General features: G+C 44.7%; 2 protein-coding genes across 2 annotated transcripts in view; one reads left to right on the forward strand and one right to left on the reverse strand.

The window, feature by feature from the left end:
• TRMT12 (tRNA methyltransferase 12 homolog) overlaps window positions 1-2,622 on the reverse strand; it is a 461,498-nt gene extending 458,876 nt beyond the window's left edge. Inside the window, exon 1 of the mRNA XM_068248040.1 lies at window positions 2,509-2,622. The gene's annotated coding sequence lies outside the window, so the exon portion shown is untranslated. The remainder of the gene's footprint in view (window positions 1-2,508) is intronic.
• A 13-nt stretch (window positions 2,623-2,635) lies between these two features.
• Window positions 2,636-25,176, forward strand: part of LOC137527519 (cleavage stimulation factor subunit 2-like) — a 273,488-nt gene continuing 250,947 nt past the window's right edge. Inside the window, exons 1-3 of the mRNA XM_068248039.1 lie at window positions 2,636-2,742; window positions 8,972-9,050; window positions 24,210-24,379. Of these exons, the coding sequence (XP_068104140.1) occupies window positions 2,682-2,742; window positions 8,972-9,050; window positions 24,210-24,379 (310 nt within the window). The 5' untranslated portion in view covers window positions 2,636-2,681. The remainder of the gene's footprint in view (window positions 2,743-8,971; window positions 9,051-24,209; window positions 24,380-25,176) is intronic.

The following is a 25,176-nucleotide window of genomic DNA, read 5'->3' on the forward strand; positions in this document are numbered from 1 at the left end:
TTGTTTAGAAAGACTAATAGACAGATTCAGAGAAGATTCAGGGCAAGGAGATGCAGTTTTAAAAACAATGTACATGTAAAGGGATGCTGGGGCTGCCTTCTTTATAGTTAGGCCTCTTTTCCACGAACTGTTGACAGGCAGTGGAATGCCTCACAAACTCACACAACTGCTCACTGCTGCTTGGTAACTGCTGCCTGGTAACTGCTTGCTGAGCACAAAATAAAGTTAAACAGTTTGGGCTCTATTCGTAAAACTTTACCGCAAGTTTTCCGCTCAAAACAGCGGACTTTCCCGACCATTTAGCAAAGTGGGCATTCATAAAGGCTGTTTCCGCAAGAAAAGTTACAATTCCTCAGCAGAGTGAGAAATTTCCGCCTTGTGCGGTGTTTTTCTAGATTTATCTAGAAAAAAGTAACAAAATGTCCATTCATAAAGATTAGTGAAAGCGGTATGTGGCCGGGAAATACCGCTTCCTCGGATGTAGCGAGAAGCCTGAGGATTACATACAAGTGAATGGGACAGACCTCCCAGAGAGAGCAGCGCACGGAGGGACTCTGCCGGCTTAAGTGTTTCCGCATGCCTTCCGACAGCTTACCGCCAGCCTTCAGCAGGAGATCTCCGCACTTGCATCGCAGCTGCCAACATTTTTATGAATGCCCACCCAGAAGTCTAAAATACTGATGCGGTATTTTCCCTCCAGGAGTATTTTCGCCACAATTTTTTTATGAATAGAGCATACCCCCCAACCGTCCCATTTTTGTCGGGATTCTCCCGATTTAGGGGGGCCCTCCCGCTATCCCGGGCCCCCCCTCTTGAATCCCGACGGCTGAGCAGAGATGGAGGCGGAAAAACTGATCGAGGCTCCAGCCGCGGTACTGAGGGATGCGGGAGCCCGACTTCAATACTTCCTCCCTCCCTCTCTGAATGCCCCCCTGATGTATGCCCGTGTGCCCCCCTCCCCTCCCTGTAGGCAGAGTGAGCGCAGCGGGCAGTCGGGTCCTCTTACCGCTGATGCACGCGTACTGTCTCTGGCATCGGACCTCCATGTGCTTCCTGTTTACTATGACGTCACAGGAAGCACATGGAGGTCCGATGCCAGACAGTGTACACGTGCATCAGCGATAAGAGGACCCGACTGCCCGCTCCGCTCACTCTGCCTACAGGGAGGGGAGGGGGGCACACGGGCATACATCAGGGGGGCATTCAGAGAGGGAGGGAGGAAGTATTGAAGTCGGGCTCCCGCATCCCTCAGTACCGCGGCTGGAGCCTCGATCAGTTTTTCCACCTCTATTCTCTGCCCAGGGCCCCCCCCCCCCCACACACCTAATAGTGGCACCCTCCTCCCCACCCACGGGCATTCTCCCCACCCCCTCCACTTACAACCCCCCTACCCACCAAGTGTCAGTGCACCCTGGCCCCTGCACCCTGCCTCTCACCAGGCACCCTGGCCCCTGCAACCTTCCCCAGGCACCCGGCCCCTGCACCCTTCCCCAGGCACCCTGCACCCTCCTTCCCCAGGCACCCTGCACCCTTCCCCAGTGTCAGTGTACCCTGGCCCCTGCACCCTTTCCCAGGCACCCTGCACTTGTCCCCTATTATTATTATTATTTAGTATTTATACTATATATTTATACTATCCCAGGCACCCTGCTCTTGGCCCCTGTCCCAGGCACCCAGTGCCTGGCCCCTGTCCCAGGCACCCAGTCCCTGCCCCAGGCACCCAGTCCCTGCATCCTGCCCCAGGCACCCTGGCCCCTGCCCCAGGCACCCTGTCCCTGCACCCAGTCCCTGCACCAGGCACCCAGACCCTGCACCAGGCACCCAGTCCCTGCTCCAGGCACCCAGTCCCTGCTCCAGGCACCCAGTCCCTGCTCCAGGCACCCAGTCCCTGCTCCAGGCACCCAGTCCCTGCACCTGCCCCAAGCACCCCGTCCTTGCTCCCTGGCCCCTTCCCCAGGCACCCTGTCCATACCCTCCTCCTACCCACTGGTACCTTCCTCCCCCACCCACCTGCACCCTCATTTCCACCCAGTGTCACCCTCTCCCGCCCACTGGCACCCTCCCCGCAGACTTCCTTCCATTGTCACCCTCTTGCAAAAGCAGGGGTGTGGCTTAAGGCCGCACAGGGGGCCTCTTTCACATCTTCAAAAGTTGTTTGTAAGTGTCCCTCTTTCACATCTTCAAAAGTTGGGAGGTATGATAGAGCCCCTTGTGGAAAAGAGACCTTACTCCGTCTGCACAGAGAAATACATCAACTCAGCCAGCATCGCTAGTTTAGTGTAGGAATTCCCCGACTTTTTATCGCAAGTGTAAACATTTTTATGAATTAGCACACAAAAGTCTAAAATACCGATGCGCTGTTTTCCCTCCAAGACTTTTTTTTCCGCAAATGTTTTATGAACAGAGCCCAATGTCACTAATCTAATATCATCGAATATGCTTTTCTTATTCAAATTTACTGTCCGCCTATTATTCTAAAATAACATGAAGCATTTGCTTTCGCCATACCTGCGTAGATACGCCGCAAGAATTGAGTAATCACCCCAGATTAACACGTTTACTTTTGTATGAACTCAGGAAGTCTGGAGGAACCATATGTAGCGGACACCGGAAGTAATAATGGACAGGAAGTCGCTGTTTTTTAAGTAGGACTAGGAAGTACAACAGTTGCAGAGTGTATAATGATGGCGGGGCTGAGCGTGCGGGATCCAGCTGTTGATAGATCTCTGCGATCAGTGTTCGGTGAGAAAATTATTTGATTGTGGGTTTTGTTTAACCTATTAACATATCAGCAATTTTTTACGGGTGGTGTTTATAAAGCCGTTGTTTCTGAGGAATGTATTGTGCACTGGTAGAAATTGTGTTGCTATGTATCGGTGTAGCTGATTCATCCATTGGCTTATAACGGATGTATTCATTTTTCACAGTATATGGAAACTGTGATTAGTGAGACACAATAGAGTTATCCGGGAGTCGTAGTGTGGGATTCTGCCAGGGCTCCATGTGCAGCCGCTGTGATTTTTTTTTTTTTCTTCTTTTCACTGGTCTATAAAGTAATGTATGCATAAATAAGTGCCGTTCAGCCAAGCAACCTAAACCTTGATTCACAAGCATTTTTGGATGTTTTAAAGCAAATGTGAAATGAAAATAAACTTTTATTAAGCGATTTTACTTGTAGTACCAATTGTAAAATATATAAGTAACATAGAACAGAGGTTCATATTTTTATTTTTATTTGAAAGTATACCTGCATAGCTCTCAACTGTCCCTCTTTCGGAGCCCTGTCCCTCTTTCCTCCTCATTTGTCCCTCTTTCAGGACTTTGTCGGTCTTTCTATGTAAATATGTATATTTCGCTACTAAAAAATGTGTGTGTTTGACTCTAAACGGACCAGTGTGGGTTGAATTATAAAACAATGTATTTTTCTTATGAAATCTTTATGGTATGTGTTATGGGTGTGTGGCTTAAGTGGAAGTGGCTTTAGAGGAATCCCAGGACATCCTCGATCCTGCCGTTGCTATGCTTGACACTGAGCATATCTGACAAGAGCTTGTTGGGTACGTTCATTTGGCTGCGTTCCAAAATTTACCGTTCAGCTCCTGGACTTTACTACTCAAAGGGCTGGTTTACAGTGCAATAGCTTTGTCTAAGTGCTTGTGATTTTTAAATGCTCTTGCTAATGTAATGTTTGTTCTCACTTGAGCAATGTGATTTTATAAAAATCCCCCATGGCATTGCATTAGCAAGAGCTTTTCTAATCACTAGCTCTTAAAAAGCTGTTGCAGTGTTAACCAGCCTAAACAGCTTGTGTTTGTGACTCGATGCCAGGGCTTTGGAGTCGGTACAAAAATCATCCAACGCCGACTCAGTTTATAAAATCTCAGACTCCAGGTATCCAAAATTGCTCCAACTCCTGGACTCCTACTCCACAGCCCTTGCATGGCTATGAAGTGGGTGCAAAAATCATTATCTTAGACTCCTACATTTTATGAAACCACCGACTCCAGGCACCTAAAATTGCTCCGATTCAGACTTCTCGACTCCTACTCCACAGCCCTTGCATAGCTATGGAGTAGGTACAGAAATCATCAAGCTCCTCATATTATGAAAGCTCTGACTCCAGGTTCCTAAAAATTACTCCATAGCCCTGCTCGATGCTATCTACTCCTACATGTCCTCCCTGTTTTTTTTTTTTTTTTTTTTTTTTTAATTCAATAGGGACAAGACCAAAATGGTTATCTTTCCACCTCACAATTCAAATCACACATTGACAAAATTCCTCCTCTTGTCTTCTCTACCTATAGGACTTCTCCCGCATCTGCCCATTTTTTCACACAGGACACTACCAAACTACTTGTGCATGCCCTGATTATATCCCGTGTAGAGTATTTTATTTGATTTATTTAGCGCCAACATATTACGCATTTACGAAGCATTACATTTGTTAATGCTGAAAACAGCTGATTTAACGATTACCTTCCCAAGTTACAATTCTAAACCTATCTTTGCACAGAAAATCACAGTTCCAGACTAGTTAGGTAAATTTACCGACTTGTGCGGTAATTATGTCAAGAACAGTCAATTCACAACGATTTCTACATGTAATTTACCAGCCAAAAGTGTTCGTTTTTTTTTTCTCCAGCTCACAGCAGCCGATAGGGCCCGGTTCACATTAGCGGTGGCTGTCCGGAATCGCCGTGCCGGAGCCGCACCGCTTGCAGAACGGACGCACGGCATAGCAATGAAAGCCTATGCGTCCGTTCACATGCGTCCGTTCTGCCGGACCGGATCCGGGCCGGACTCCGGCCTCCGTTCCAACATGCGCTATTTTTTGATCCGGCTCCTCCGGCAGCCGTATCCGGGGCGGAGCCGGACTGCACCATCCGGCCAATACAAACCAATGGGAACCGGAGAGCGCACAACACACTGAGAAATCCGGATGTTCTACCCCACTTCCTATGCGGATTGTTGCGGCGATATTGGATGGGGACACATGGGCAAGCATTTTGGAGTGGAGCAGCACAGCTGGATCCGGATCCGGAGATGTTGGCAGCATGTCGCAGGTGGAGGTGAGTGCTAAACAGCAGAGGGCCTGATTCCACAGGTCCCCCTTCTGCTGACCTCCCAGACCCCAACATTTTTTTTGTTTTTTACGTTACTTTTGCCAAACGGATCCGAATCGCATCCTGATGAACACCTGATGCAACCTGACCGGATCGGATCCGGATCAGAACCGTACGGTTCCGATCCGGTCAGGTCATCCGGTCCGTTTGGCAAACAACCGCAAGTGTGAACCGGGCCTAACTGTCTCTGGGTGGTAGATTTGACAGACAGCCTTTGGGGAGAGCCACACATCCTGCTTCTCACTCTGACTTGATGCGATGGGGTATCGGGTGGGTCTTTCACTGTATCAAATCAGAGTAAGCTGACAATTCTGCAGGCATCCCTTTAGATGTGCATATTTGTATTGTAGCATACAGAGGCGCTCCTCCTGGTGGCTGCAGCACATCTACAAGGCTGACAGGCTGCATTGGACAGAAAACCTCTGAGTCGCACACACAGCTCCCTGCTAGAAGGCTGGTAAGTGACACTTACCGAGCAGGGCTTAGTGAATTGAGGCATGTTTGTTCGGTAAATTACCTAACTTCTGCCTCATGGGTGTGAAAGAAATTCACATTATTAATCTCTTCCATTTTGTGCTGCCTACCTCCATTTTTGTGAATTCTTAGTTTTAACATAGGATAGAAAAACATGTTTTGCTTAGTATAGTGTTTTGAAGGAAAGTGGCCTCTCAGCTTCTCACGCAACGAGCACATCATTGCTATCAGGGGTTCAAGATTTTACACACCCTGAGCTGGACCCTCTGATAACAGATGACAAACAACTTGCTACCTGGACTACGTGCTCTGATTGCTAATTGGACACTATATGCTTAGCAACAAAATGTGATTGGTTTGAAGCTTTGTTCAAAAGATATAAATTGCCACTGTTGTCAGATGCAACTGGGTACTTAAACCATATGCTAAGTGACTGTTATTTTACGTCACTTCATTGTAATACCCTTGCTTAAAGGGACACTTAAGTCAAACAAAAAAAATGAGTTTTACTCACCTAGGGCTCCCAATAGCCCCCTGAAGCTGTCTGGTACCCTCGCCGTCTCCCTCCGATCCTCCTGGCCCCGCCGGCAGCCACTTCCTGTTTTGGTGACAGGAGCTGACAGGCTGGGGACGCGAGTGATTCTTCGCGTTCCTGGCTACAATAGCGCCATCTATGCTGCTATATCATATACCATATAGCAGCATAGAGGGTGCTAATGTGTCTGGGAATGCGAAGAATCACTCGCGTCCCCAGCCTGTCAGCTCCTGTCACCGAAACAGGAAGTGGCTGCCGGCGGGGCCAGGAGGATCGGAGGGAGACGGCGAGGGTACCGGACAGCTTCAGGGGGCTATTGGAAGCCCTAGGTGAGTAAAACTCATTTTTTTTTTTAAGTGTCCCTTTAAGCAATAAAAGCATGTATACTTTTTATCTTTGAACAACTGATTCATTGTTTTTTTATTTTTCCACGACATGGGGGAAAACTTTAGTAAATATGGAAAGAAAAGTGTAAAATACTGCATGAGGTATCTTACTGTTCAAAATGATTTTACTGAACTGCCTATTTCGTCTAGTCACTAACTGTCCCTCAGAGGGGCTCACAATCTAGTCCCTACTTCGGGCCCTCTGGTTTCCTCCCACATCCCAATAACATACAGATAAGTTAACTGGCTTCCCCCTAAATTGGCCCTAGACTACGATACATGCATATGACTAAGGTAGGGATTAGATTGTGAGCCCCCCTGAGGGACAGCTAGTGACAAGATTACTGTATTTTTCGGACTATAGGACGCTCCGGACCATAAGACGCACCTGTATTTGAAGGACAAAAACCTATTCAGCTTGCTATGCTGCATATTGTTGTTTAAATTATGGATTATGCTGTGATTATTGCAATCTTGTCTCTGCACAAAACCTTCTGACAACAATTCCTGGAAAAGCAGATAATGGAATGGTGCCTACCTTGAAGGTCTGAATAAATCTGAAGTCCTTTTATGAGTTTGGCGCATACCTATTTTTTTCTATGATTTAATTTTATATAAAGTATCCTTGTTTACTCATTACCCCTGTCTAGTTCTTATAACCCCTGCTTTCCATTGTTTTAATCTACTCTGTAGTTCGCGTCTGCCCTAACCCACTCTTCCGTTCTTAGGTGTAAACTGTCACTGCTGTAGAGACTGTGACCGGCTGAAAGTTTGCCCATTTTTGCAATAACCTATACCCTTTCTTCCTGCTCCCACTTGATCTGGTACCCTAAACAGTTCCTTAAAGCGGTTCGAAACCCTGACATAATATTCAATAAAAACTTGTTTACCTACTTTTTATATGCCATACGGTTATCATATTTGCATTTGTTCAGAAGTATTATTATTCATTTAGAAGTTATAGGTTTCCAAAAGTACATTTTTTTTGCTCTGTGAGCTGATTTGCATTTTATTAATAACTGGTTTTATTCATTGCTGTTTTGCAGCCAGACAATCTTTCAGTGTCTCTCTGTCTCCAGCAGCTTCTCTGCAGTCAGAGAATGTGTCACATTCCTCACTTGATACATTTAAAGGGAATGTCCAAGCAAAATAAAAAAATGAGTTTCACTTACCTGGGGCTTCTACCAGCCCCATGCAGCCATCCTGTGCCCTCGTAGTCACTTACTGCTGCTCCCGTCCCCTGCTGGCAGCTTTCCGACCTCGGAGGTCGGCGGGACGCATTGCGTACATTTTTACGCATTCCCGCTAGTGCAGGACCATTAACACATACATTTTTACGCGTTACTGGTTCAATGCGTAAAAATGTACGCATTGAACCAGTAACGCGTAAAAATGTATGTTAATGTTCCTTCCTGCACTAGCGGGAATGCGTAAAAATGTACGCAATGCGTCCCGCCGACCTCCGAGGTCGGCAAGCTGCCAGCGGGGGACTGGAGCAGCAGTGAGTGACTACGAGGGCACAGGATGGCTGCATGGGGCTGGTAGAAGCCCCAGGTAAGTGAAACTCATTTTTTTTTATTTTGATTGAACCTTCCCTTTAAGTAAACACAATATAACATTATCTGAAGTTCGAATGCAGCAGCATTTCACTGCACTCAACTTTCAAGCTCTGTGTGTAACCCTTCCAATGCTGGTCTAGTAAAAAAAAAAAAAAATATGCTGTAAATCATGTTTTAGTGCAAAGATGACATGCAGGGTTATATACCACTTTAAGTCAAAATTGTCTGCACACATAGCCGGCCTTTGACCTGAGCAACCGGAGCAGTCGCTCAGGGCGCCAGCTTCCAAGGGGGCGCCTATAGCTGGTTACCTTTACTGAGGTAACCTACACCTGATATCCTATACTAGGGGCACCTAATATAGCTGGCTACCTATACTGAGGGAGGGTACCTGCTCCTGGCCACCTATACTGGAGGCAACTACGCCTGGCTACCTGTGGGGGGATGGAGACCTTCAACTGACTTCCTATACTGGGGGCAGCTAACTGTCCCACTGTTGTTAATATTCCTGGAAGGTTCTAGCCTTCATTTTTAAGTATATTCTGGATAATGTACTCTCCATCCATTTGTGGTTATTAATAGTATTTTTTTCTATTATACATATGTGACATGTCACGGAGATCTGAGCATTTGGCGTGATGTGTCACAACGTCAAAAAGGTTGGGAACCACTGTCCTAGGAGATATTTCAGGATAAAATGTGTGTGTGTGTGTGTGTGTGTGTGTAGTGGATGAAGGGCGGGGCACAAAAATCAGCTTTCGTTTCGCTCAGGGCGCTGTGAAACCTAAGGCCACACATAAGTCTGCACACTTCATGTATACAACAACAATTAAGACTGCTTTGTATTGATCTGTTGTATCATTTTCATTGCTGATCACTTACATTTTTTTGCAGTTGGAAACATACCCTATGAGGCTACAGAGGAGCAGCTTAAAGATATATTTTCTGAAGTTGGTCCAGTGGTGAGCTTTAGGTAAGGTTTTGAACTATTTTGAGTAGGTTAAGATAGACTTTCAAAATTAAAAAAAAAAGAAAAAATGATTTATGTACTGTGTCTCAGTTATTTGGCACCGATGGGGATTGGCTGATGCTGGATAAGTGTGCTTACTGGTTGCTAGAGACTCGATGTTAAAAACCGGTCTAGCTAATGCAGTACTGTACCCCACTTTATATGCATACCATGAACTCTGTATTAAATGTTTAAAGTGCAAAACAAGTTTGCCTTCTTCAAACAGAAATTATTTGTGATTATTCAGGTTGGCGTGAGCATATGTCTCCCACATTGCATCACTGCTGAATATGCAACCCACCCTTTGTTGGCCTGTAAGCTAACCACACCTCCCGAACTGCTGGAATACAATGATGTGGATTATTGTGGGTATGCATGTTGGATTATTGTGGCTCTGTACAATTAACAAGCTGACACACCATTGCATTCCAGATGTTCTGGAGTTGTAGTTAGCTTACAGGGACAACAAGGATGATTTGCATATTCAGCAGTGTTGGGAGTAGATGGGCCTGAACATGTGCTGATATGCATTCTAGTTTACATGTGGAAGAGGGGACTTCATGCTTATAAATATGATATAACCTAGAGTAAAAATGTGTGAAGGCTGGGGAAATATGAGGCATGCGGGTAGAAGTGCCATCATCTTTCATGGTTGCATAGATATAGTGCCTTTATACAGGGAGTGCAGAATTATTAGGCAAATGAGTATTTTGACCACATCATGCTCTTTATGCATGTTGTCTTACTCCAAGCTGTATAGGCTCGAACGCTTACTACCAATTAAGCATATTAGGTGATGTGCATCTCTGTAATGAGAAGGGGTGTGGTCTAATGACATCAACACCCTATATCAGGTGTGCCTAATTATTAGGCAACTTCCTTTCCTTTGGCAAAATGGGTCAAAAGAAGGACTTGACAGGCTCAGAAAAGTCAAAAATAGTGAGATATCTTGAAGAGAGATGCAGCACTCTTAAAATTGCAAAGCTTCTGAAGCGTGATCATCGAACAATCTAGTGTTTCATTCAAAATAGTCAACGGGGTCGCAAGAAGCGTGTGGAAAAACCAAGGCGCAAAATAACTGCCCATGAACTGAGAAAAGTCAAGCGTGCAGCTGCCAAGATGCCACTTGCCACCAGTTTGGCCATATTTCAGAGCTTCACTGGAGTGCCCAAAAGCACAAGGTGTGCAATACTCAGAGACATGGCCAAGGTAAGAAAGGCTGAAAGAGGACCACCACTGAACAAGACGCACAAGCTGAAACGTCAAGACTGGGCCAAGAAATATCTCAAGACTGATTTTTCTAAGGTTTTATGGACTGATGAAATGAGAGTGAGTCTTGATGGGCCAGATGGATGGGCCCGTGGCTGGATTGGTAAAGGGCAGAGAGCTCCAGTCCGACTCAGACGCCAGCAAGGTGGAGGTGAAGTACTGGTTTGGGCTGGTATCATCAAAGATGAGCTTGTGGGGCCTTTTCGGGTTGAGGATGGAGTCAAGCTCAACTCCCAGTCCTACTGCCAGTTTCTGGAAGACACCTTCTTCAAGCAGTGGTACAGGAAGAAGTCTGCATCCTTCAAGAAAAACATGATTTTCCCGGAGCGTCATTCGGACAGCACCCCTGCTGAGACTTGTCTCCCTCCCTGACTGAGGACAGGAAGCTGAAAAATAAAAATTTGCATAGCAAATAGGCAGCAGCATAAGTAGGGAACAAGTACCTCCATCTTCAGTTCAGTTTCCTGTCCCCGGTCAGGATGCATGGGAGAGTCTCCTCTGGCTGCTATCCAGTCAGGCGGCTGGGGCGGCGTGGGTCAGGACTCCTGTAGAAAGATCGTTCAGTGAACGATAGCGGGTCCTGCAGCGTGTTGGAGGCTACTCCTGAAGAGGCAGCGGCTTTATGGGCGCAGGCGCGCTACACAGGAAGTTCCGGTATTCGAAACCGGAAGTCGTCATGCGTACGCGTCCCGCATGACGTAACCACCCGGAAATGTGCAGACAACCAGCGCACAAGCCAATCAGGCGGCCGGGGCGGCGGAGATCATACACCTGAAGCAAATCAGGTAACCAAATTACTATTTAAAACAGCAAAATGTATCCATTCGTCATTCTGCTCTTTGAATTTGACGATGGAGGACGCTGCAGGTTCTTTCTCTCTGCAGTCTGCAGAGCCAGGCCTAGATCCCTCTCTGGCAAGTAATATTGAAGTATTTACTTAGCCAGCATATATCTGTGTAGAGGGAATATTGTATCTTACAGTCTTGTCTCTTATTTTTTCTTTAGCCCAAAAGAACTGACAAAGCTGATAAATTGGATAAACTCAATCCTCAGACCAGTCAAGTGGGTGATTGTCTGTATTAATGCATGATATATTTTTTTGCTATGTTACAGATAGGCTAAAAAGGTCTATGTTTATATTATAGACAAAAAAGGACAAGACTGATAAGAGTGTTCATCAGACCAGTCAAGATAGACATACAAAGAATGAGAGAAAATGTGTTATCTGCAATACTCGTTTTGTAGCCTCTTCAGCAAGAAAATTGTGTCAGGCCTGTACTGAGAAAGTAGTCAAGGATGAATCTCCTGTGTTGATGAAAGGATTTATGGGCTGGATGCGGGCTGAGATGGCATCAGCTATTAAAGAAATTAAAGATTCAGCTATAGCCTCTACCTCTACTTCTATTCCAGCAGTGTCCTCAGCAAATGTCCCACTGATTTCTGAGAATACAGATAATACGGCCTCGGTTAATACCATAGATCCACCTGGGTCCCCGGTATCCTTAATACCCCCTTTGGTTCAAAAAAGGAAAAGAAATAAGGAGGATTCAGAAGCTTCTGAATTATCAGAAGGAGAAATTTCAGAATTAGAAGATATTTCTGCAGAAGAGGATGCAGTTAAATCAGATAATCATCAAAGATTTGCCTTTTGTCCAGAATTAATGAAAAGCCTTTTATCAGAAATGTATGAAACAATGGGTATAAAAGATGAACAAAAATCCTTGACACCGTTAGATGAGATGTATGTTGGTTTGGCGGATCCCCAATTTCAGGTTATTCCGGTCCATTCTTCCTTGAAAGATTTAATTAAGAAGGAATGGAGTAACCCTGAAAAGAGGGCTTTTTGGCCTAGGTCTCTATCTAAGAAATATCCCTTTAGTCCTGAGGATCAGGCTTTTTGGGGTCCTCCGCCCAAATTAGATCCTTCTCTGTCTAGAGTGTCAAGGAAAACTGACTTATTATTCGAAGATTTTGGTAATCTTAGGGATCCCATTGATAAAAAACTGGACAATATTTTACGCAGAGCATGGGAATCATCCTCGCTTACTTTCAAGCCCGCAGTAGCTTCTACAGCTGTGACTCGGTCTCTTAAATCCTGGTTACTAGAAGTACAGACTAAGATTGCAATGGGAGTGCCTAGGAATGATATCCTGAATGACTTTCCTAAATTATTTAATGCAACTAATTATCTTACAGACGCAGCCGATGATACAGTAAAATTAACAGCAAGAACTACTGCTTTGGTAAATTCAGCAAGAAGGGGAGTATGGGTGAAAACGTGGAACGGTGATAATGCATCCAAGTCTAGACTGTGTGGTATACCATGTGAAGGTGCCTTGTTGTTTGGTTCTAAACTCGAGGAGACTCTGGATAGAACCGCGGATAATAAAAAGAACTTTCCAAATAAGAAAAGACCCTATCAACCTAGACGGTCCTTTCGAGGACCCGTCAGGTCTGACCCAGGAGTTAAGCAGACCCAAAACAGGAAAAGATGGGCTCCCTATAGACCACAGAAGTCCAAGACCAATTTTGCTCCCCCTAGTAGATCTGACAAACAATGACGCCAGGATTCCGGTGGGAGGGAGACTGGCTCATTTTTTCGAGTTCTGGCAGATTCACATGACAAATCAGTGGTTACTAAAGATCATACTAGAAGGATACAGGATAGAATTCGATCAACCCCCACCACTAAAATTTCTGGTTACCCCCCTCCCAGTAGATCCAGAACGAGAGATATTTCTTCAACAGGAGATAATGTCCTTATTACAAAAGAGAGTTGTAAGAGAGGTGCCATTATGTCAAAGGGGTTTAGGGTGTTACTCACCGGTATTCCTAGTAAAAAAACCACAGGGAAGCTTCCGCTTCATTCTAAATCTCAAGGTCTTAAACAAATGCATAAAATACAGAAGGTTCAGAATGGACAACATTCACTCTGTTATTCATCTCCTACAGAAAGACTGTTTCCTGGCATCCTTAGACCTCAAGGATGCTTACTGGCACATCCCAATTCATCTCTCATCCCAACAGTATCTGAGATTCGCAGTTCCAATCGGAGGAAAGGTAAGACACTTTCAGTTTTCTGTTTTACCTTTCGGAATATCTTCAGCTCCATGGCTGTTTACTAAAGTAATTGCTGAAGTATTAGCCATCCTAAGATCAAGGTCCATTAATGTGCTTGGATACTTAGACGATTTCTTGTTTTGGGGTCCTTCTCGTGAATTTGTAATTACTCAAAGTCAGATAGCCCTTGAATTCCTCCAAAATTTGGGGTGGCTGGTTAACTGGGAAAAGTCTTCTTTAACACCGAGTCAGTCCATGGAATTTTTAGGGTTCACTATTTCCACTAGAGAGGAAAGGACTTTTTTGCCTGTTAGAAAAATATCTGCAATTACAGACTATATTTTTTCTTTTCAGAAAGCAAGGACAATTTCTCTAAGAAAGGCTATGTCTCTACTAGGACGTTTAACGGCCAGCTTTCCAGCAGTACAATGGAGCCAATTTCATACGAGAATTCTGCAAATATGGATTCTAAAAGCTTGGAACAAGAAGTTGTCAATGCTGGACAAGAAGATATTGATACCCCACTATGTGAAAGTCTCCCTGATGTGGTGGCAGGACCAATCACACATCACAGAAGGTCGTATGTGGAATTATCCGGTTCAGAAAGTGCTGACGACGGATGCCAGTTCCTGGGGATGGGGAGCCCACTTAGATTCCCTGCCAGCCCAGGGTCAATGGTCCAGGACAATGTCTTTGAAGTCATCGAACAGCAGAGAGCTGGAAGCAGTTTATCAGGCATTACAACACTTCAGTACTCCTCTCAGGAATACACATGTAACAGTCAGAACAGACAACAGCTGTGTAGTAGCATATCTGAACAGACAAGGGGGAACAAGGAGTATGACCTTATGGACCCAGACTTTTCGGATCGTTTCTTGGGCAGAAAACAATATCAAATCCTTGACGGCAGTCCACCTGAAAGGCACATCAAATTCCCTGGCAGATTCCTTGAGCCGTTCAAAGTTAGACCAGAACGAATGGTCCCTCAATCATGGGGTTTATCAGCAAATAGTGGATCAATGGGAACATCCGGAGGTGGATCTATTTGCCAGGAGAACGAATATGAAATGTCTAAAGTTTTGTTCCCTATATCCGCAAGACAATCCTTGGAAACTGGATGCATTCTCAATAAACTGGGGATCACATCTGATGTACGCTTTTCCGCCCATACCTCTTTTACCAAAGGTGCTGAAGAAGATCGTTCAGGATCAAGCCGAAGTAATTCTCATCGCCCCACTATGGCTAAAGAGACCTTGGTTCACAATACTTCAAGCTATAGCAGTCTCGAAACCGATCATTCTCCCACTTCAAACAGATCTATTGAACCAGGGGAAAATTTTTCACCCGAACCTGAAACTCCTTCACCTCTCAGCATGGAGGCTGAATGGCGCATCTTGAAAGATAAAGGGTTCTCCAATAGGCTCACAGAAACTTTAATTCAAAGTAGGAAGAAGGTCACTCGGCAAATCTATAACAAAGCCTGGAAAGTGTTTAACAGATGGTGTGCGGAAAAATCATTGGAAGTGAATTCATCATCTTCGGTATTGGAATTTCTTCAAAGTGGCTACGAAAAAGGTCTGAGTGCAAGTACGCTTAAGGTACAAGTTTCCGCATTGAGTGTTTTTCTAGAAAGAAAACTAGCTCAAGAAGAGTTTGTTATTCGATTCTTTCAGGCACTAAAGAGACTGAGACCGGTGATAAGACCTAGAATTCCATCTTGGGACCTAAATACAGTTTTACAAGGACTTTGTGAAACTCCTTTTGAGCCGATTGAAAATATATCAGAAAAATATTTATCATTGAAAACAGCCTTCCTTATTGCCATTACTACGGCTAGGAGAATAGGAGAAATTCAAGCACTATCAATAAGAGAACCTTACTGCATAATATCGGATGATAGGATCACGTTACGTCCAGATATTACTTTTTTACCAAAGGTAGTATCCAAATTTCATAGAACTCAAGATATCTTTCTACCCTCATTCTGTCAAGATCCAGCTAATGAGAAAGAAAGAAGGTTACACTGCTTGGATGTAAAGAGATGTCTCATTCAATACTTGGAAATGACAAAACAGTGGAGGAAGTCTGACGCAATATTCGTTCTATTTTCAGGAAAATTCAAGGGGAACAAAGCTTCCAGAGGAACATTATCCAGATGGATAAAACAGACAATTGCTACTGCTTACAAGACTCAAAATAAACAGCTATCTTCCACAATTAAAGCTCACTCGACCAGAGGAGTCTCGGCATCTTGGGCAGAGAGGGCTGGGGCCACTATTGAGCAGATCTGCAGAGCTGCGACTTGGTCCAACCACAACACCTTCGTCAAGCATTATAGGCTGAATATTTTAGCTAGCACAGATTTAAGTTATGGGAGAAAAGTATTACAGGCTGTAGTCCCTCCCTAAGAGAATAATCTTGGTTATCATCTCAGCAGGGGTGCTGTCCGAATGACGCTCCGGGAAAGAACAACTTACCTTCGGTAACGTCTTTTCCGGAAGTCAAGAGGACAGCACCCCTGCAACCCACCCTATTTTTGAGGGTTTATAAGGAATAAAGAATTACATTTTTTCAGCATCAATGGTTGTCCGTGTCTTTTTTATAACTGAAGATGGAGGTACTTGTTCCCTACTTATGCTGCTGCCTATTTGCTATGCAAATTTTTATTTTTCAGCTTCCTGTCCTCAGTCAGGGAGGGAGACAAGTCTCAGCAGGGGTGCTGTCCTCTTGACTTCCGGAAAAGACGTTACCGAAGGTAAGTTGTTCTTTCATGCAGGACAATGCTCCATCACACGCGTCCAAGTACTCCACAGCGTGGCTGGCAAGAAAGGGTATAAAAGAAGGAAAACTAATGACATGGCCTCCTTGTTCACCTGATCTGAACCCCATTGAGAACCTGTGGTCCATCATAAAATGTGAGATTTACAAGGAGGGAAAACAGTACACCTCTCTGAACAGTGTCTGGGAGGCTGTGGTTGCTGCTGCATGCAATGTTGATGGTGAACAGATCAAAACCCTGACAGAATCCATGGATGGCAGGCTTTTGAGCGTCCTTGCAAAGAAAGGTGGCTATATTGGTCACTGATTTATTTTTGTTTTGTTTTTGAATGTCAGAAATGTATATTTGTGAATGTTGAGATGTTATATTGGTTTCACTGGTAAAAATAAATACCGTATTTTTCGGACTATAAGACGCTCCGGACCATAAGACGCACCTAGGTTTAGAGGACAAAAAACAGGGAAAAAAGAATATATATACTAAACCAGGTGCATCCATGCTCCAGGGGAGTCTTATAAAGCTTCTCCCAGTTACAGCAATGGCTATGTATACATACTATATATGCTGCCTGGACATTGTGGAAGCTGCTGCAATCAGGAGGATAACAAGGATTGACAATTATTGCAGCAAAATGGGTGGCAGAGTCTGTCAAGAAATGGTTAGGGCCCTGTAAGTGGAATGCTGCAGCATTACATAAGCTGTCACTAAACCAGGCAACACATCCAACCACCAGAACACAGTGTAGATGTTCAGCACCTCATAATAGGTGTATATATAAGGAGATGGCTTGGAAGTGTGTGCAATCTGTGTTGTAGTGCCTGTGCAGGACATGAAAAGGTATATTTGCATGTGAGATTTTTAATGCAAAGACTTGTTACAGCACATTGAAATGAGGTGCTCTTTATATGGTACACATGAGTTATACTACTGTTTTCTGCCTACAGTGCAATTTTATGTCTAGTGCAGTTATTTCTTCCTACCATGCTTTATTCAGTGGGTGCTGTGGTCCTGTGTTATTTCTCCTAACAATGTTTATTCCATGTGTGCTGTGGTCATCCTCACTTAAACCTTCAGAGCCAGGCAAACGGCAAGTGAGTAATCTGACTCCTGCACAGCTGGACATCGTCTCTCTCTGCTGTCTGCTGCCCAGCGCTGCAATCCTACTCTTTCCCCGTGTCTCTCAGCCCCAGTCTTCCTTGTGTGCTGACTGTGGTCATCATCTTCACTTAAAGCTTGAGACCCAGGCAAACGGCATGTGAGTAATCTGATTCCTGCACAGCTGAACATCGCGTCTCTCTCTCTCTGCAGTTCAGCGCTGCGATCCTGAACTTTCTCTGTGTCTCTCAGCCTCATCTATCTTCCTGCCTGTGAGCTCACATGACAGGCAGGAAGTAAAAGGCTGAGAGACACAGAGAAAGTTCAGGATCGCAGCGCTGAACTGCAGAGAGAGAAAGACACGATGTTCAGCTGTGCAGGAATCAGATTACTCACATGCCGTTTGCCTGGGTCTCAAGTTTTAAGTGAAGATGATGACCACAGTCAGCACACAAGGAATAAACAAAGGTAGGGATAAATAACACCGGACCGCAGCACAGCAGATTAAAGCGCTCCCACTGCTCTGATTGTTTACGGATGGTCTAGAGGGCAGGAAGACGGCTCCTTCTTTGGACCAATCACTGCACTGACTCAGTAGCAGTGACGTATTAGATCACTGACATCTGATAGGTCACTGGTACTGAATAAGGGCAGTGATTGGCCCAGTGAAGGAGCTGTGGTCCCGCCCTCAAGACTATCGGCTGCACATAGAGCAGTGGGGGATGTTTTTACCTTGTGTCCTCATTGTGCGTTCCGTTAACATGCAGGGCAGCAGGCGGCAGTGATATTTGGCTGCAGTATATATTGGTGGGGGACACCTTCGGACTATAAGACGCATTGACTTTTTCCCCCCACTTCTGGGGGGAAAAAAGTGCGTCTTATAGTCCGGAAAATACGGTAATTGAAATGGGTATATATTTGTTTTTTGTTAAGTTGCCTAATAATTATGCACAGTAATAGTCACCTGCACACACAGATATCCCCCTAAAATAGCTAAAACTAAAAACAAACTAAAAACTACTTTCAAAAATCTTCAGCTTTGATATTGAGTTTTTTGGGTTCATTGAGAACATGGTTGTTGTTCAATAATAAAATTATTACTCAAAAATACAACTTGCCTAATAATTCTGCACTCCCTGTGGTGGTTGCCTGCTGGTGACCCTGACTTGTGAGTATCTAGCAATACGAATTTGCCACCTTATCCAGTACGTATTACACTATTGGGCCTCTTGGTGTTCCCCGTTTTTATCTTTAGTAATGCTGTTTTCAACCTTGGCTACCCTGTCTCCTAACTGATTTTTGCAGATGGTTAGAGATTCGGCGGATTTCAGCTGAAAGGGGGGGGGGGGGGGGGATTTGAGAGACACTAGTAGATCTTTCAGGTAAGCCTGTTAAATATTTTGATCGGAGGCTTGGAAGTGCTCTAGTAGCGGATGGTGCTCTGGGAGAGGGGAGGCTATAATGGCTGCCGGGGCTGCCTGCTCATTCGGTGCCGACAGGCGTGGCTTGATCTTAACGGGACTTCTGGAGGACGGGGAGGCTAGATCGGGAGATGAGTCACCAGCCGTGTTTAGGGAGAGAGGGGTAGCTGTCTATTTCCGTACCTCTCTCGTAGTCGCATCAGGCTCTGTCCTCCCGCCGGTGCCATGTTTGTTGGAAACGTGGGCCTGCATGTTCGCAAAGATCTCTGGCAACTTGTTTAGTTTAAGAGTCCCCTTCTTCCTTTTTAAGGATGTGTCTAGGTCCATCGGTGCTTCCGCCATTTTTTTGCTTAGTAGGTAGGAAAAGCTCTCCTCTGGCTTGCTTTATAGCCGCTTCTTTAGGGTAACAGCACGGAGCTCTGTTCTTAAGCGTCCAGCGTGTTTGCGCGGCGGACACGCCCCTGCTCTTGGATACACTTTAAGCTGCATACACACTATCAACTGATGTCACCCGTCTGGGATCAGGATTTGATCCCCTTGGGTGACTTCTCTGGGCCGGGATGCACACATGTCTCCGCTGAGTAGCTGATGATGCGCTGTGTTGCTATGCGGGGAGAGAGGGCGCGGAGGGACGTCAAGCAGCGTGCTTGATTTCTCACCCAACCCTGTCTGTCGGGCCTTGGAGAAAATGTCTTTCATTAAAGCGGTCCTCGGGTCCGAAAAGGTTGGGAACACCTGCTCTAGAGTGAACAATGGTCGATGCACATTGACTATTCAACACATAGGCTTCAATTCATCAAAGGCTGTTTGATAACAAAATTCAAGTCCTTAAAATACTGCATTTAGTAATTTACACGTGTGTGTGTGTGTGTGTGTGTGCGCTAATTCTTCAATATTTTTACATGTGCGGTAGATGTTCGATAAGTTATTGAACTACTATGGCTTCAATTCATCAAAGGCTGTTCGATAACAGCAGAGCAGCAAGGAGCGACTTGGAGTGTCTTTGTGTCATTACAAGCTGCAGTGAGGCAATTACAATAGAGGCATCCCAACATCCCTTTAAATGTACACATTTGTTATATTTACTGTTTGTTATACTGCCTCTGCAGCTCTGAATCTGTCCATTAGTCTTTCTAAACTTTTTTTTTTTTTTTTTTTTAATTGCTTTAACTTAGATGAACTTCCTGGAGACATTACACATGCAGTGCTTGGTGATTTCACCACTAGCATCTTTGCATTTTCAAATGGACTCAAAGGGTTACACCACGGAAGGGTGCCAGGGATACTATTTTGTTCCGCTCTCAGCTCACTGCCTGGGGGGGTCTTAAAGCTTGTTCCACTGGAGAAACCTGCACAGCCTATCAGCAGCACTTGCAGGAAACAGGGGCTTTTTCTATTAGTTCCCTGCTCCTGTCAATCATGGGGGCATCCACACGGAAGGCATTCGAAGCTGGTTACCAACAGAGGAGAGCTGGAGGTAATCACAGAATGTGTTACTGAATGCTGTAACCTTGATGAATTGACATTTACTGACGTGTTGAGTACAAGTTGTTAATTTATCTCACTGCTCATGATTACAGCTTTTCATGCGGTAACTGCTTTGATGAATTGACGTTTTGCTAAGTGCTCTGTAAAGTCAGCTATTTTCAGCATTTCCAAATTTGGTGATGCTTGTTGAATTGAAGCCATAATCCTTTAGTATATATTAGTATATAAAAACACACAACTGGTTGAAACTAACCACTTCTAGCAGATTCAGTTGTTATTGTTCTTGGGTTTATTCAACAAACAGCCATGGTAAAAATTAATAATGGTTAAAGCAAAATAAAAGAGTTTCACTTACCTGGGGCTTCTACCAGCCCCATGCAGCCATCCTGTGCCCTCGTAGTCACTCACTGCTGCTCCAGTCCCCCGCTGGCAGCTTTCCGACCTAGGTCGGCGGGACGCATTGCGTACATTTTTACGCATTCCTGCTAGTGCAGGAACATTAACACATACATTTTTACGCGTTACTGGATTGAACCAGTAATGCGTAAAAATGTATGTGTTAATGTTCCTGCACTAGCGGGAATGCGTAAATGTACGCAATGCGTCCCGCTGACCTCCGAGGTCGGAAAGCTGCCAGCGGGGGACTGGAGCAGCAGTGAGTGACTACGAGGGCACAGGATGGCTGCATGGGGCTGGTAGAAGCCCCAGGTAAGTGAAACTCATTTTTTTTATTTTGCTTGGACATTCCCTTTAAGGGTTTTTGGTCAGCAGAAAAGACATAGAACCTCTTCTATATGTGTTGTTGATGATACATTTCATATACGATCTATCTAGCTATGAGAAGAAAATATATGAAATAATGTTTATTCTCAACCTCTAGACGTCTGTGTCACGCTGATGGGCGTGATCGCGGCGGCAGCCCCAGGACTGTCTAACGCCAATTGGCTTCAAGTCCTGGGGGGGTTTGCAGGCACTTGAATGGCGGCGATCGCTGCTAGGAGACTGTTAACCTCCGTCTCCGGTGAAATAGCCGTCTATGAAACCGCGATCTACGTGTGACACGGCTGTCCCCTCTGGAGGCAGGGAAGCGAGTCGCTGTCAAGCCTATGACAGCCGAGCTGGTGAAAGGATGGGGAATAGAAAATATAGACAAAAAAAAAATCCTGGGGCGATCACAGCCCACCAGCAGAAAGCTCTGTTGGTGGGCAGAATGGGGGGGTGGGTCACTTGTGTGCGGAGTTGTGCGCCCTGCAGCGAAGTCTTAATGCTGCAGTGGCCTAATTGGTTAAAAATGGCCTGGTCACTAGGGGGTTTTAAGCCTGTGGTCCTTAAAAGACAACTGTAGGGAGAAGTATATATTTTTTTTTTTATATTTTTTTTTTTTTAAGCAATACCAGTTGCCTGGCAGCCCTGCTGATCCTCTGCCTCCAATACTTCTAGTCATAGAACCTGAATAAGCATGCAGCAGATCAGGTGTTTCTGACATTTTGTCAGATCTGAAAAGATTAGCTGCATGCTTGTTTCTGGTGTGATTCAGTGACACGTCTGAAGCCAGATAGAGCAGCAGGGCTGCCAGGCAACTGGTATTGCTTAAAAGGAAATCAATATGGCAGCCTCCATATGCCTGTCACTACAGTTGTCCTTTAAGTAGTTAACACTAGATATATGAGACATTCTATGAATGGGTATATGTATATTCTTAATAATGAGATTCATATAGGCCTGTCTCCATTCATTCTTTACCTTCAAACTATCTTTACTCATCAGCCTTAAAACAAAAACATTACTTTAAGATTATCCAAGGCCGTACAAATATATAAAATTTGTTTAACGTTAAGAGTCATGAGCCGTTTTAAGCTACCAGCGGGGACCCTGAGCCACGGGCTGCGAACAGAGCTGCGACGTGGGACATGTCACCGGGAAGGAGCTGGAGGAGGCCACGAGATTGGAGGGGGGGAGGCTTAAAACGGCTAATGACTCCTTTAAGACTTTTGCTACACCTTCAAACAACTAAACTGTCCCTCTCTGTTTCACTGACTCATCATTAGGTTTTATAATAAAACAAAATAAACTATTATTCCTAGCTATATCATCAGGTATGCATAATATTTAAAACAGAACACACTTATTAATGACTATGATGAATCATACAATCCTAGAAGCTTTATATGGTATCTATAAGGGGAAGGGGGAAAAAATGTTCTATTCAATCTATAAATGAATTAATTGCTCATACAGGAAATCCGACAGTTTGCGTTAACAATGTGCCCCCAGCTCTATACGTCGGTGGGAAGGGGGCAGCAGGCACAGGGGTGGAGAGGGGGGTCGGACCCCCGTCCCTCACTAGGGTCCTCGCTTCCCCTCTAGCTATGCGTGCTATAGTAATCTGCAAAAGTAATCAGCCAGCGGGGAGGCAATTACCTTCTCTTCTGCCCGCCGCGTGACTTCTTGCAATGCCACCCTCTAGTGGGTGGCATTGCAGGAAGTAATGCGCGAGCAGAGGAAGCAAGATAATTTCTTCCCCGATCACTGATTACTATAGTGCACATAGTTGGAGGGGGAGCGGGGATGGGGGGATCCAGGTGAGGCGGGGGGGGGGGGTACGAACCCCTCCCCACCCTCGGATGTGCCCGCTGCCCCCCTTCCTGGTTGCTTATCCCCAAGGCTACCTGGGGACACCTATGACTGTGTAGAGGGAGATACGTTTTTGTATTTCCTTGCATTGCCCCTGCGTGTATCTGGGGTCTGTGGAAAAACCTGCAAATCCGGACTCTCCGTTTAGTTTTTTTAATACTGACCCCGTGGATCCGTTTTTTTAAGTATGTGAAGAAGGCCGCTATTTTAAACATTTGTATCTTTGGCAACTGCTGTTCTGCTCCTCCTTTCTCACACACTGTGCACGTGGGCTCTATTCACAAAGCATTACTGCATTTGGTTATGCTGAAAACAGCTGATTTTACTGATCACCTTCCCACATTCCAATTCACTAAACCTGCTACTGCACAGAAAATATCGATCACCGACTAGTGAAGTAAATTAACGAGCGGTAATAGCCTCAAGAAATGTCAATTAACAAAGATTTACTCATTAAATTTACCGGGAAAAAGTGTTTGGTAATTTTTCTCCAGCTCATAGCAGCCGTTAACTCGCTCTCCCCATGCTGTCTGTGTGGTAGATTTGACAGACAGCCTTTGGGGAGAGCCAGGCAGCCAATGGGGAAAGCCATATAGCATACAGAATAGATAGCATACAGAAGAGCTTCCCCTGGTGGCTGCAGCACATCTAAAGGGATGACGAGGATGCTCTGCAGTGGAAACCTCAGAGGCTTACACACAGCTCCCCTGCCTGCCCGCAGGCCTGCTACACCCTAGTAAGTGACACTTACCCAGCAGGGATTAGTGAATTGAGGCATGTTTGTTGGGTAAACTACAGACCTTCAGCCTCATGATGGAAAACTTTTTAGTGAATTCGGGGAAAAAAAAGTGTAAAATACCAGATGAGTTATTTTAACAAATAATTTATTTTTATCAAACTACCCTTTGTGAATAGAGACCTGTGTCCTCTGCAGAGCTAGAGACTCGGCTAGAGACGTTGCAGAGGTTAAACGCATTGCAAGCCGCTTCTTTCTAGCCAGAACGGCAGTTGCTCTGCCCCCCCACATGGTTAGAAAGCTCTTATGACCTACGTCCTTAGTTGTGTTCCCAGCTGGAGCAATACGCACTGTCGCACTTTCCACCAGCCACTTACTTTTCTTATAACTTGGACATCTTGTGCACTTTATTTTATTAACTAAATCCGCTATGGTCGCCATAGTGGCCCTTTAAGTTTTCACTAAAGCTAGACGGCCTTTTTTTTTTTTTTTTTTTTTTTTTTTTTTTTTTTTTACAGATGAGGTTACCAAATGAACTTGCTGGTAGCAGTATAGAATTGCCTATTTTTGTATGCTAATTGTAATCTTTAAAAATTACATGTTGGACTGAGATGTTACGATTATTAACTTCAATGTTGCAGGCTTGTGTATGACAGAGAAACTGGAAAGCCTAAAGGGTATGGATTCTGTGAATATCAAGACCAAGAGACAGCTCTCAGTGCCATGCGCAATTTAAATGGGCGAGAATTCAGTGGTCGTGCTTTACGAGTGGACAATGCAGCCAGTGAGAAGAACAAGGAGGAACTAAAAAGTGTGTATTCTGTTTATTTTATTTTTAAAATGTGACTAGAAGCCATGCATCTCCTCTTGTGTGAAGCTAAACCCAGAATTTTAGTGTTTGCTTCAATCTAAACAGCTTGGAAACAACTAGATAAAACTACGCCTGTCCATTTAGATGCATTAAACAAGGATGGGTTTGCAATCAAACGTTACAGGAATAACTGTAGTACAATACAATAACATTTGTAAAGCACTTTTCTCCCATAGGACTCAAAGCGCTAGTAAAAGTGAATGGATTGCACTCTCAACACAGGCAGATCCTAGAAGAGAAAATTTGACATAGTGTAACACTGTAACCATAAGCATAAATCGCACAGTGATTTGTGAGCAAACCATGCAACACACAATGTTGTGAGGCCAGATATCCACCACTAACAATACTGAGGCTCATTGGATTTAAGCCACCCCAGAAACCAGATGGATCTATCGTTTGTAAAAGATGCCATCCTCGGAAGCAATGATTGACCCAAACATCGCTTTCACATTATCAAAAATGTTAGGCTTTATTCCAACTCAAAAATAAAAATAGACCATAGCGTAGACTGTCAGCAAAGCGAAGCTCATGCTATTAAAATAATGCACTTGCGCATCCAGGCTCAGATAAGCTTTGTACATGGTAACTTTACGATGTCCACCAGGGTATTGCTAGGGAAAATGAAGGCCATGACATACCTCTGCTAAAGTCCCATTTCACCAGGCACCACTATGTGTGTAAAACCTCCTAGGGCACCAGTAGATTTCCTGAATGTGATGTAAGACAGCACTGTC

The sequence above is a fragment of the Hyperolius riggenbachi genome, chromosome 8, assembly GCF_040937935.1.
Source record: "Hyperolius riggenbachi isolate aHypRig1 chromosome 8, aHypRig1.pri, whole genome shotgun sequence".
Taxonomy (NCBI): domain Eukaryota; kingdom Metazoa; phylum Chordata; class Amphibia; order Anura; family Hyperoliidae; genus Hyperolius; species Hyperolius riggenbachi.